The sequence below is a fragment of the Diabrotica undecimpunctata genome, chromosome 2, assembly GCF_040954645.1.
Source record: "Diabrotica undecimpunctata isolate CICGRU chromosome 2, icDiaUnde3, whole genome shotgun sequence".
NCBI lineage: Eukaryota > Metazoa > Arthropoda > Insecta > Coleoptera > Chrysomelidae > Diabrotica > Diabrotica undecimpunctata.
The window spans coordinates 158,822,474-158,836,471 of record NC_092804.1 but is presented as its reverse complement, the minus strand read 5'-3'; the positions used below and the strand labels follow the sequence as shown (position 1 = coordinate 158,836,471).

Genomic DNA, 13,998 nt, shown 5'->3' with positions numbered 1-13,998 from the left:
GGGAAAGAAGAAAGTATTCTATTATAATTGCTTATAAATATTTGTGGATTAGTTTCAGATTTATGATATGATGATAGTTCTAAATTTAAAGTAGGCAAAGGTATTAACCAGGGAGGTGGCGTGTTTACGTTTGCTGAATGTGTCGAGGGAAAGTTAAAAATTTCAATAGAGTTTAAAATGTTTTTGATCCTTAATTGAAATGGTAAATGTGTTCTTATATTGATATTTGATAACGATGACTGAGTAAGAAAATGGTTGTCAGGTTGTAGTGATGATTGTTTTGAAGCGTAAGATAGACTAAGTAATTTCCGTCGTTGATGTAATGATGGCTCTCCAAGTTCCCATTCGAGGCTTGCAACAGGAGTTGTTCTATAAGCTCCAGAGATTATGCGTAATGCATTGTTGTGTATGATGTCTAAGATTTTTAAATTTTACTTCGACGCTGAAGAATATGCAATACATCCGTAGTCCAATTTTGATCGGATTAGGCTTCTATACAACAGTAATAATGTATCTCCGTCAGCACCCCATTGTTTGTCTAAACATTTAAGAAGATTTATACCATTTTGACATGATATCGCCAATTTTTTAATATGTGGTTTCCAACTTAAAGTTTCGTCGAATGTTATGCCTAAATATTTTATCTCTGTACTTCGTTTTAAAAACTTTGTGCCGAATTTTAAGGCAGGCATGTTAGTGTGAATAGGCTTTTTGGAAAAAATAATATATTGAGTCTTGTCAGCTGAAAAATAGAAACCACTCCTATTAGACCAACTTTCGATTTTATTTAGTTCTTCTTGTAAAAGTTTGACTATCGAGTTAATATTTTTTCCTTTGATAAACATTATCATATCATCAGCATATAATCTAGCCTGTGCAGGTCTCTTGAGATTTTTTATAACAGCATTCATTGCTATCAAAAAAAGTGTAGGGCTAATTACAGATCCTTGTGGTGTTCCATTGTCTTGAGACTTAATACTAGAAAGTTCTCCATTACTACGTACTGAAAATTTGCGTTCATTTAGAAAGTTATTCAAAAATGCCAAGATGTTTCCTTGAATTCCCCAAGTCTGCAGCTTTGTTAATATTCTGTGTCGCCATGCTAAGTCAAATGCTTTGTGGATGTCAAAGTAAACAGCTATGCATTTCTGTTTGTTACAGAAGGCTTCATTAATTTGACTTTCTAAATGTAAAACATTGTCTATAGTAGATCTCAAAGGACGAAATCCAACTTGTTCCGGTATAAGTAAATTGTGATGTTCCAAATGCCACATAAGTCTATTATTTATTATTTTGAGAAAATATTTGGTACCCAATTTTTATCAATAATTTTTATATTTAGGAACTGAACTGGATTCATAGATGCTTTAATTTTTTACATCGCAATGAGTAATTCTACAAATTAATTAATTAAAAGACTATTATACTAATAAGCAGAACATTCAAAACATTTCTAGTGAATAATTACAAGCGGTTTAAACCAACCATAATGCAAAAACTATGCCAACTATTAAAGACAGTAGTAACCAGAAAATGTGTTCTCTGTGTCCACGCAAAAAATCAGTGCACAAAAAAGCAGTGCGATTCGATTCCGTGGTGGATACCTTCTCTATATCGGATGTATCGCAGCACAGGGTGAGTTTTTGTAAATATTTTATACTTTTAGTTATAGGAGATTGTTCAAATAAAATTTTATGCGTTAAGAATAAGACACTTTTACAAAAAAGTATTGTTTATTATTTAAAAATTTTCTTTTAAGGACCTATTAACGAAACATTTAAATGCATATACATATCCTGGTGCCTTTTCTTTCTATGTAGGTGGGGACTTTCTCTTTTCGTTCTACCATGAGGGATCCACATTAAAACTCGTTTTGAAGAGCGCTCTTAAGACATTATTTGTACCATATGTCTATACCATAATTTCTTTAATTTTGTTGTTCTCTTTATAGTCTAGATTTTCCTGGTGAATGTCTTGAGAACTCTATTTCCATTGACTCAATTTGTATGTGTTTCAATGTTTGATAAATTCTTTATCTTCTAATATTCGGTTCTTGTGCTTTCCATCGATACACATTACTCGGTTTTTCTGATTTTGATTTCAAGTTTTCATTGTTCATATTCTTTACGTTAGCAGTAGCTTACATCTCTTTCATCGCACACTATATTGTGGAACGCTATCATAAGCTTTTTGTAAATCTATATACAATAAAAAAAACGGGTGTAGCAGTCCAGTGGGACTGCCGGTAGAAATTATACTTCTATACACGCGTTCGCCGTTAAAAATTTATATGGGAGTCAATCTGCACAATCATTACATCTGTAATGCTATAGGTAAGAGAGAGCAGAAAGAGACAAAGAATTAGTTATATAGGTATATGGTGCATCGTTTGCTGCATATAAACATTTGACCTGTAATAGGAGTATAGTAAATGAAGGATTGTATTAATATTTTAATGAAAATATCTATTTTTATTTTTATATATGTATAAAAGGAGTTGAATGCAAAAAAAAATTTACACATACTCTGCAGTAAAATTGTTTATTTTGTTATTAATATAAAAATTACAATACAATAAATACACTGCAACATAATTCAATATAATAATACAATATAAATTAAAATGTAATATTCATAAGTATTTAAAACTGCCAATATACATAACTTACTTTACGAAGATAAAAATCAAAAACCAACAACTCGGATTATGTTGTAAATTTTCATTTTATTTTAAAATTTATGTTTTTTGCGTATATTACATATATTTAATAAGATTAACGTGAGGTTTTTAAATATTTCAAAAATAAAAAGGGAAACTCATAATTGGGATTCGAACTCACAACCACCAGCGTATGAACCAAACACGTAAAGGATTTGCCAATTAGACATGACACTAACGGATTTCAAATATGACAGTTCTCGGTAAATCAGTGATTATTTTGAAATACAAAAATAATACTACCTAAAATAATTTTATTATAAACGTTTAATTTTAAATAATACAAAACATATCACATAAATAATAATATTAATACATATTATATTATATATAATATTATATATTATATATACAATATTATATATAATATATATATATATATATATATATATATATATATATATATATATATATATTAAATATAATATATACAAAAGGAACATTTTTATTCTCGAGAGAGGAAGAGAGAGAAAATATATCTTCTGTCTCTCTCTTACTCATTATCTTACATATGTAATGGTTTCACAGATTCACTCTCATGCAAATTTCCAACGCTTTATCTCCCTCCATCTCCTCCTTGGATCATGTCCACGCCCAAATTTAACACCTCGCTCACCAACTTCGATAAAAATAAACATCCGAAAGAGATCATTATAAATGCATTTAAAGACATTATAGATACAAATAAATACGACCTAATATTATACACGGATGCCTCAAAAAATGACACAGGAGTAGGCTGCTCTGTTACAACCTCTCATTCACTAATTAAGTCATCACTTATACCAGCCATCAGCAGCGTTCATACTGGCGAATTATTTAGTATATTGCAAGCTTTTAACCATATATCTCCACCTAATAAGCAGGTTGCCATATGCACAGACTCTTTAGCATCAATCTATTCTATCAAAAATATATTTACTGATCATCCAATCGTCCAAAAGATCCTAGACTCTTACCAAATTATCTTGTCCCAAAACATAACAGTTACCATAATCTGGCTGCCATCTCATATTGGTATAGAAGGCAATGAAACTGCAGATCACTATGCTAAACTTGCTACAGCATCACCTGAAATCACCGATAAAATTCAAATTTGTAAGGACCTAAAATCATATATTAAAAGAAGAACCAGACTCCTTTGGCAGCAGCATTGGAACTCTAACCGTTCGATCTTACACGAAATACAACCGTCAATAACCAGTCAGCCTACATTTGACTATTCAGCCCTCTCAAGACGAGATCTCATTGTGATAAGACGACTTCGGATAGGACATTCAAAACTCACACACGGCTACCTAATGTCCTCTAGCATCCGTCCCTCCGGTCAAATCTGCCAATCATATTTGACAATCAAACATATTCTCACTGAATGCCATCAACATTTGGCGAGAAGATTACAATACAAACTCAAAAGTGAAGTACGAGATATCCTAAACAACCCTGACCAAATAAAAGCTGTGCTACAATTCCTTAGAGATGAACACTTATATCAAAAAATATAATTAGATTTTAATTTAGACATTGTATGACATATTATTATCATTCCGTATTATTGTAACATATTCTTAATGTAACACTTAATGTTTGTGTAATGAAAATTCATGTTATAGTACCTGTGTAAGTGGCCATAGTAGCCGAGCACGTTAAAGTTGAAATAAAAAAAAAAAAAATTTCCAACGTCGACCGTGCGTATAGAAGTATAACTTCAAAAATGCAATTCCTGATAAACAGCTATTTTTTTTTTAATATTCTGTGAAATAAAAAACAAATGGTCAACAGTTCCTTCTAACCCAAACTCTGCTTGTGACTCCGCTTTGAAATCTTTTTATTCGTTTTCTTTTATATTTTAAAACCATTTTTTCGTATATTCTACTTATTGAGTTGCACACGGCAATACCTCTGTAGTTGTTACAGTCATCCTATCTCCTTTTTTTGTGTATAGTGGATATGAATGATGTCTTCCATTCATCTGCGATTGTCATTAATACAATTTTGAAAAAGTTTAGCCAAACTAGTATACAGTTTGGCTGGTTTAGTAGTTTATTTACTCTGCAGTGCTGTTATATGGACCCGGTACTTTGTTATTTTTAATGATCTGATGTATTTAAGATGTTTATTGTTTGAGTTTCGTGGGTATCTTAAATTGTGGCCTATCTTCCTTTAGAAGTTGTTCAAAATATTGATTTCAATTATCCATTGTTATTGCTGACATTATATCTCGCTTAGACTAAATGTATGTCATGTTATTTTCTTTACCTAGCTTCATTTTTCTTCCGGCATATCATTTTTAAAACTTTAGCTTGAGTCTCCTTTAGACAATCTTATCAGTCTCATTTTTTGTATTTAATCATTTTTGATATTGGTTTCTTTTCCTCTCTTCTTCTTCTTAGAGTGCCATATCCCTACGGAACGTCGGCGACTACCATGCTTATAATATTTTTATACTGATCTCGGTCTTGCACTACGTGTAGCAATTGGTCCGCTGTCAAACCTGTCCACTGCCGCAAATTCCTCAACCAAGAGAGTTTCTTCCGTCTTATCCATTTCTTTCCTTCGATTTTACCGTTGAGAATTAGCCGAAGGAACTCATATCTTGGTCCTCTGATTATATGTCCAAGTTATTCTAGTTTACGCCTCTTAATAATATTTAATAGAGTTCGTTGATGTCCCATTCTTCGAAGAACTTCTTCGTTTCTGGTTCTGCTAGTCCATGGAATTTTTAGTATCCTTCGATACAACCACATCTCAAACGCCTCGATTTTATTCATGATATCGGCGTTTAAAGTCCAAGTTTCACATCCATACAAAAGTACAGACCACACGTAACATCTTGTAAACTTTTCACGGATTTCCAAATTTAATGAGTTATTGGATAATAGAGGCTTGAAGTTTTGAAATAAGTTTCTTGCCTGTTTAATTCTACATCGTATTTCGAAGGATGGATCTAGATTTTGGGTAATCCAACATCCAAGGTATTTGAATCTCTGAACTCTCTGCAGCGGTTGTTGGTTTAATATCAGTTGGGTTACGCCGATATCCACTTTACTGGTCACCATGTATTTAGTTTTATCGATATTTATCGACAGTCCCCAATTTGTGCATTCCATGTCAACTCTATTGATTAGCTCCTGCAGATCGTCGATGCTTTCAGCTCAAGAACTAGAGAGGATTTTCCTCTCTAGTTCTTGTTATATCTGTTCGTCAAATCTGTTTAATTTTTCACATGCAAAAAAAATATTATATTTTTCGCTGTACCGAATCCTAAATTTCCGACGTTAATATTTAGAATCAGTACTTAAGCCAACCCTTAGTAATAATTCCTTCTCCCTACTATAATCCCCATCCTGTAGAAATACAGACATTGTTGCACAATAAAAAATAAAATCGCTCTCTCTTAATTTGATTCGCGTAAAAGGTAGACCCTCTTGTCTCCTCCTCGGTCTGTGAACAATTTGGTATGAAAATATATAATAAGAGAATGGTTAAATTTGTGTTCGATTGTTTTTTCGTAGGAATATAATTTCGGAATAGCTTGATTATTGTTCGCTTGTTTATATTTTACTTTACAAATTCAAATTTTATGACATACGTCATCTTTCAGCTAGCCATAGGTAATATACATTGAGGTAAGTGTGGCAACTGCGTTTTCTCGAGTTTATGCCAATATTCGACGACACTAAGGAATATCCTACAATTACTCTAATAATAAATTAAAAAATGTGACTAATACATGTAATACGATATTCGAATTGTACCAGCTGTAAATCAAATACGCCGGCGCCGTTTACTAATAACATCTAATAAGAATATAAAAATAATATCGGTTTACAACATTTTGATAGTTCTCCGTACATCGCATAAACCCGAGAAAGCGCAGTTGCCACACTTACCTCAATGTATATTACCTATGGCTAGTTGAAAGCTTTACGTACTGTATAAAATTTTAATTTGTAAAGTAAAATATGAACAAGCGAACAATAATCAAGCTATTTCGAAATTTTCCGTAGGAATATAATAGCAAGTTTTAATTTTACGCTAAAACCGTCCAACGAAAATAAAATATCAAAGGTTTTCATATGCTCCAATTGAAAAGTTTTCAAGTTATTAAATGTTAAGTATTTAATTTGTTGTGGAATAAAGTTTGACGTAATTTGTAATTAAACTGTTAAACGAAACATTTCAATTAAAAATTAATTTAGAAGTTTTGGTAAGAAGGTATATATTTCGACTTAAATTTCCAAGAAAGAATAACTTCTATATTGTAAGTTTTAAAAAATATTTTGCTAAATATAACCTTTATTTAAAAGCTTAGCGTTTAATACTTTGGTTTATTTAACTTACATCTTAATCAATGGCGGCTGGTGATAATTTTGTTAAGGGTCGCTGAATGAAGAATGCAAAAAAAAAATAAATAGATACCTATGACAGTATGAAGGAACTTTTCTGTCCAACTACTGTAATTTCTTCATGGCATTTTCACCTGTGGCAGTCCGCAGTCGCAACGTTTTTGGTGAAAGTTTCTTACTGCCATTTATAATTGTCAGACTTATAAAGGTCCTGGTCGGTCCAGTATCCACCAACGATGTACACTTTTTATCGTTTATTTCTCCATCTACGTATAGACTATCTTCACGACATTTTAAAGAAGCTATTAGTATTAGATGGTCTTGGAAAAGTTCCGGGTCGAAGTTGCTATTGTGAGGTCTAACCGTTCTAGTTTTTCTTGCTGGCTTAGAGTGTCTAAATTGAGTTTCTTAATTTGTTTTGTATCTATGGTGCTTACTTTAACTTCGAACATTTTCCATTTCACCACAATTCCAGCATCTTATGGTCTTAGTTTTCCTTTCAGATCAGATTAACAATCTGGTCAAGTTTGTCTTCATTTTCTTTCTCTTTTATAGTTCTATATTTACTGTAACCTCCGGAGGCGTGCTTAGCTGATTAATATTTGAGGACAGCGGAAAAGACATCGACCAGCATCTTGTGACAAGCTTATCGCAGTGTTCTTTGCAGTCTTTTTCATGATCTCGAAGACAATTAATAAATGTTGGAGCATTTAACTTTTCCATCGCATCTTCAGGAGCTGTTGGATAAGCATATCGCGCTAACCTGGAACTATCTAACTTATATTGTTGAAAAGCTTCATCTCGCTTTTGTCCCCAATTTTTAGGCTACAGCTGGTAGACATGTAGATACTGGTAGTCTTTTCTTAAGTTGTTTGAAAACATTTGTCTGCTCTACGGCTATGGACATCCAAGGCATCTCCTCGCACAGCAATACCTAAGTTTACAGCAATTTTTTTTCTGAACATCTAATCACTATTGCAGCATATTCAAACTGTTTTGTGTAGTTATTCCGTGATAATTTTCTCTTGGAAGCTGCGACTTTAACACGAAAAGAACCTCCACTTCCTTCAAATGTTGGCTCCAACTTTTATTTCGTCTCGTTGTCTCTTATATTTACTGTAGTTAATTCCTGTATCTGTTCCGTGTATGCTGTCCCTGTTTCCTCCATATAATTTTCAGTGTCTTAAAGTTTCTGTTTAAAAAAGGAAATCTTTTCAGTTTCTTTTATCTTTATGAAATATCGATAGCAACTTTGTTTTTGAACAATAATATTTTATCGTCAAGAGAAGACATCTTAGAAGTAACCTTAGAGATTTTCAAAGATATATTAGCAGAATCTTTGTTTAAGAAGGAGAAATGTCGTTAGAAATTATATTTTTTTAAAAATCAATATCCGTAGAAACTTTGGAAATACAAGAAACTTTATTTTCTAACGATGTAATCGACGAGATCACAGCAGCACTCCTGTCCTTAAACATATAGGATTCTTGATCAAAACTCTCGTCTTGCATGGAGTTATTCAGATGTTGGACTAAATCAGCCTTATCTTAACTGAAGGTAATTCTTTATCTTCCAATTTTAGTCGTAACCTGTGACTTTTAAATAACTTACGGTCCTAGCCATTTTTCACAGAATTTATTTAATACCTCACTTCTGACACCAGCGTAATTTTTATTTTAATTTATTTGCAGTCTTCTAACACCTATTTTAATTCATTTACAGTCTTATAACACTAACGCTAAAATCACAATTGATTTATAACATTTATTTACTTTACTGTACAAATTATTTATTAGATTAACTTGTACAATTTAAATATTTATAAGTATATCATCCGCTTTAATAATTTCAATAATAATTTCAATAGAAACTTCTCGTTGCCACTAGAAAACCTGTCTTAAAACTCAATCTTTAAACGAGCATATTCCATCAGCTATAGGGCTCTATAGCTTCCATAGAGCTACCTGTTACAATAGCTGGAACTTTAGATTGTTTATATTTTTGGCCGACTTTTCGTGTTTTTTACCTTTTCGCCCAAATATTTAAAATCATGTACACCTTCTTTTGTCCGGCATCATCTCTTTCAGTGCAGTCCATCAGAGAGTTGACCCCTAAAAATCATGCGAACAAGCTGAATTTTGCCGAGAATATTAACTTTGGAATCTTAAAACAGATGCAAAAAAGTTCACCACTTTTACCCCTGAGCTCCCACCTAAATACGCAAAAAATCTATTTACCAAGAATCTATCAGCCGTAGAAAAAAATGTTTCAAATAAAGAATGTAGCTAAGGTAATTTTAAACAAAAATGTTTATAATCACTTTTTGTATAGAATAAACCGTTCTCCTTGAAGCGACCGTCGATTTTGAATGTCAGTTATGCACGTGAAAACAATGTTAAACACAATTTGTATTAGCTCGACGGTAAAAATTTGATATCTTTTGATCCAAGTGTTCTATCAACAATAATCAAAATGCGTTTTGAAAAAAAAGGTAGAGAGTGCAGCTTTTGTAAGCATTTTTCTTATTTTAGAGAATAAACTTATAACTTAATAATTTAACTAAATAATTAAACATGGCGCGATTTTTGACATTTTTTTTTATTCTCGTGAGAGCAATAAAATTGATCACTTTCACTGACAGCTCGTAGTAAAATTTTAATTCGTAAAGATCGATCTTTAAAACCTATGACATAAAATTTCAATTTTGAGTTGTGGCAACAAATATGAAACATTTGAAATATGAATAAAAAACGCAGAATATAATGTTACATTACAAACGATCGCACGTCACGGGAAATGCATCCAAGAAGACGGTTTTGGATGCAGTTTATATCAGAAGTTTGGTGCTTTTAAAAAACGTACTAGTGTAATTAAAAAATTTTTTTTATTGTTTTAGATAGTTGTTTATGTGAAAGTTTAAATTCAGCGTTTTTTTTGGGAATATTTCAAATACTTCACATTTCTTGCCAAAACTCAAAATTAAAATTTCATGCTATAGGTTTTCAAGGTTAGGCTTTAGTAATAAAAACTTCATAGTGGCCAGTCAATAAAAGGGATAGATTGTATTGATCTCCTGAGAATAATAAAAGATGGCAAAATCGCTCCACGTTTTATTTATTTAACACCTTTATAAAATCTGAGTTTATTTGCGGCAAAATACAAAAAACTGTATACGAAAGCTGAACTACCTAACTTTAAAATGCATCTTGAGTTTGGTCGATAGAACACTTAAATCAAAAGATATCAAATTTTTAACGTCGAGCTGATACAAATTTTATTGAACATTGATTTCGCGCGTGTAACTGACATTCAACATCGACGGTCACCTCAATCGTTGTTTGCGAGAGAACGGTTAATTCTACAAAAAAAGTGCTAATAAACATTTTTGTTTAGAATTATCTCAGCTATCTTTCTTATTTAAAACATTTTTTTACGGCTCGTAATAAATCGATTTTTTTGCGATTTTCCACCCTACGAGGGAGGTTTTAGGGGGAAGCCCAGTGGAAAAGTGGTAAACCTTTTTATATATTTTTTGAGGTCCCAAAATTAATATTCTCGGCAAAATTCAGCTTGTTCGTATGATTTTTAGACGTTCAGTGACATTTTCTTCTCTGACGACTGGGGTATCTACCAAATAACAAACAAACAAAACAAAGCAAAGCATGTTTTTCTTCACATTCGCAGTCAAACTTCTGCGTAAGCCCCGTTTGATTTGTATAATCAGATTGCACTTGTCCTTAATGCAGTACCGGCATAGGTCGTTCATTTTTTTAATCGTTACCTTGTCCGCCAAACTCAGAGATATAAATTGATTGCCAAGTTTTCTTATTTAAATTTTTAGATATGTTCAAAAAGATATCGCCATAGTAGTTTTGTATTTTTTTTTAAAGTTTAAAAAGAGGCTTCTTTTTAGACTTCCAATTTGAGGTTATTTCTACAAATAGTTAGCACGCTGATATATGCTTTTACCTGTAAAACTAAGATGGATTAAGATGGAAGAGACATATAGAAAAAACTAAAGCCAGTGCCTTAAAAAATATAAATCTCTTAAAATCACTAGCCAATCGACAATGGGGAGCTGAAGAAGAAGTCCTATTAAGTTTATACAGAGCCCTAATAAGATCTAAGTTAGACTATGGATCGATATTATATATGTCTGCCCCAAAAACTTATTTAAAATCACTAGATACAATTCAAAACACTTAATTAAGAATATGCCTTGGAGCCTTCAGATCTAGACCTACAGAAAGCATATATGTCGAATCGTGTGAACCTCCTCTAAATATTAGAAGACAACGTCTACTAAACTCCTATTTTGCTAAGGTCTCTGCAAACCCAAATAATATATCTTTCCAACTTATTAAAAATTTTCAATTAACAGGAGCACACAGTAGAGCTACTGCCAATTCATCACTACAGTTTCTATTGCCACTCTTAGAAAATTTTGACCTAAATCTTACCACCCCCATTATTCAGCCCAATACTCCACCTTGGCTAAAAATATTACCTGACTTTAACGTAAATTTGTGCAGATATAAGAAAATGGAAACCTCTACGATACTCATGAAACAAACTTTTAACGACATAATTAATAGAGGCAAGTTTGATAACATAATATTCACAAATGCATCTAAAGACGAAGAAAGTGTCGGATGTGCTGTTACTTCCACAAATAACAGATTAGCAATGTATAGACTACCCAAGATGACCAGTATATTCACAGCAGAACTGTACGCTATACTTAAAGCTCTAGAGGTTCCAATGCAGGGTACCAAAAACTTAGCAATCTGCACAGATTCATTATCATCCATAAATTCGATTAGGAAAATCTACACATCAAATCCTTTATTTAATGAGATCCACGAAAGATGTACAGCACTTGCTAAGTCAAACACCACTTCGGTTTCGATGGCATGGAATCCTTCACATGTTGGTATTAAAGGAAATGAGAATGCTGACCACGCAGCAAATGAAGCACGTCGCTCTGACCTTACAGATGAAAAAGTCCAAATGTTTCAAGATATAATCATTGAAATTAAAAAGTTATCTACCACAATGTGGCAAAATCAATGGAACAGGTGCACTACCCAATTAAAGTTCATCCAACCAAACATTTTAGAACCTAGAATTTTTACTACGGAAAGAAAATCGAAGACCATCATTAGAAGGCTTAGAATTGGCCACACCCGGCTAACCCACGGATATCTGATGGTTTCCGAAGAAGCTCCAAACTGCCAATATTGCAACTCCCGTCTAAGTGTACACCATATACTTGTGGAATGTAACCACTACGCAGCAGCACGTGGTAATGGTATCATGGCAACATGGTATCCACGGAAGTTTATGTGATATCTTAAAATCCAAAAACAATATGTCTAATGTCATATAGTTCCTTAAAAACTGTAAATTATATCACCTGTTGTAATTGTATCACCTACCTATATTTCAATTTTGTAATCATCCGCTAGTTTTGTATTTTCTTTTTTTTTTTAGATATCAATGTAACTTAATTTATTGTTTTTTGTAATACAGTTCCTCGTGTCAATGGCCACAGCAGTCGAGACATATAATTTGAAATAAAAAAAAAGATGGATTTAGTGTGATAATAATTATTTACTGGAGCGCCGTAAAAATACATTACAATTAGATCTTATGGGCTGCAAAGGGTGTTAGTAGGTAGTTAACGTGTAATTTTGAAGACTATATTGAACTATTCCTAAATAATTAAGTTAAATAACAACTAAAATATGGCCAAAAAAATAAGTAAGGTATTTTTAGAACAAAAAGAAAAAATATATGCAGAAAACATTTACCCCTGACTATAATGCTTTTGGTATTAAGCACTATTTACGAGAACAGAAAGATTCCATGTTTTAGCAACGCTTTCTATTTTATTTTGCTTTATTTCATTCTGGTTTTAAAGAGATCTAACTGCCTAACCGAATCGTAGAGGCGATTTGGAGCTTTTACAAAAAGGGAGTAAGCAATCTTACGATTTTTAAGTATCCTTTGATAATTAAAAGAGGCATTTATAGCTACAATGCCGTTTTGTGTTTAGCTAATTGAGCATCAAGTTAGTTAATTTAGCGAAAAACAAAGAAAATAATTGCCTGTCAACTGCTTCATTCCAAGCCGGAGAGAGGGATTTTTAGATAATATCGTTATACTCTTATTTCAAGTTTTCTGTAGTCTTTTTGTCTTGTGTCTCAAGAGGATTGCAAATGATTGCCACAAAAAAATTAGAACTCATGATAGCATTAAGCTTAAAATATTACTGTAATTATTTTGATTAGAAGAAGATAACTGTTATCTAAAAATCCAACAAAAACTTCGTTGACTATCGTTATTTATATATTTAAAAAAAAAGTTGAGATTCTGTTTCCCTTGAGCAGTGTTTTTCAATCTTTTGTAGCAAGTAATTGTTACTTAGAAAAAGTTAATTAGAAAAAAATATAGCGGTCTCCTAAAACTGTACTATAGGTATCGAGCTAAATAACACACAGATTTTTTTACTGTTTATGATAAAGATGCCGAGTACGTCTGATGACAAGGTTCTTGCAATAAAGAATCAGAAGGAGAAAATGTACAAAGGTTATAGTATTATTTTTATATGTTTTTAACTCTATTGTCAACTTAATATATTATATATATATATATATATATATATATATATATATATATATATATATATATATATATATATATATATATATATATATATATTAATAGTTATACAAAATTTCTGCAAATAATTTATTAACTTTGGTTTTTAATATATCATTTTTAGCAAGACATAAAACCTAGTTTATTTAAGATTTCCAAAGCAATACTATTTTTAGAAACAATTGAATAGGACAATTTGTTGTTTTCATAAAATCTATTATAAATAAATTATTTACAATTTTATTAAAGAATTATAAATTAATCATA

The 13,998-nt window shown here is 31.7% G+C and overlaps 1 protein-coding gene across 12 annotated transcripts in view; it reads left to right on the top strand.

Annotated features, from left to right (window-relative positions):
* The window catches only part of dlg1 (MAGUK family member discs large 1), a 1,569,679-nt gene that overhangs the window by 725,731 nt on the left and 829,950 nt on the right, over positions 1-13,998 (top strand). The window contains exon 1 of one of the 12 annotated variants that reach the window (XM_072523866.1): positions 1,486-1,635. The exons of the other annotated variants lie outside the window; for them this stretch is intronic. Within the exon in view, the coding sequence (XP_072379967.1) occupies positions 1,501-1,635 (135 nt within the window). The 5' untranslated portion in view covers positions 1,486-1,500. Of the gene's footprint in view, positions 1-1,485; positions 1,636-13,998 lie in introns of those variants that run through there. 12 annotated transcript variants of the gene reach the window in all.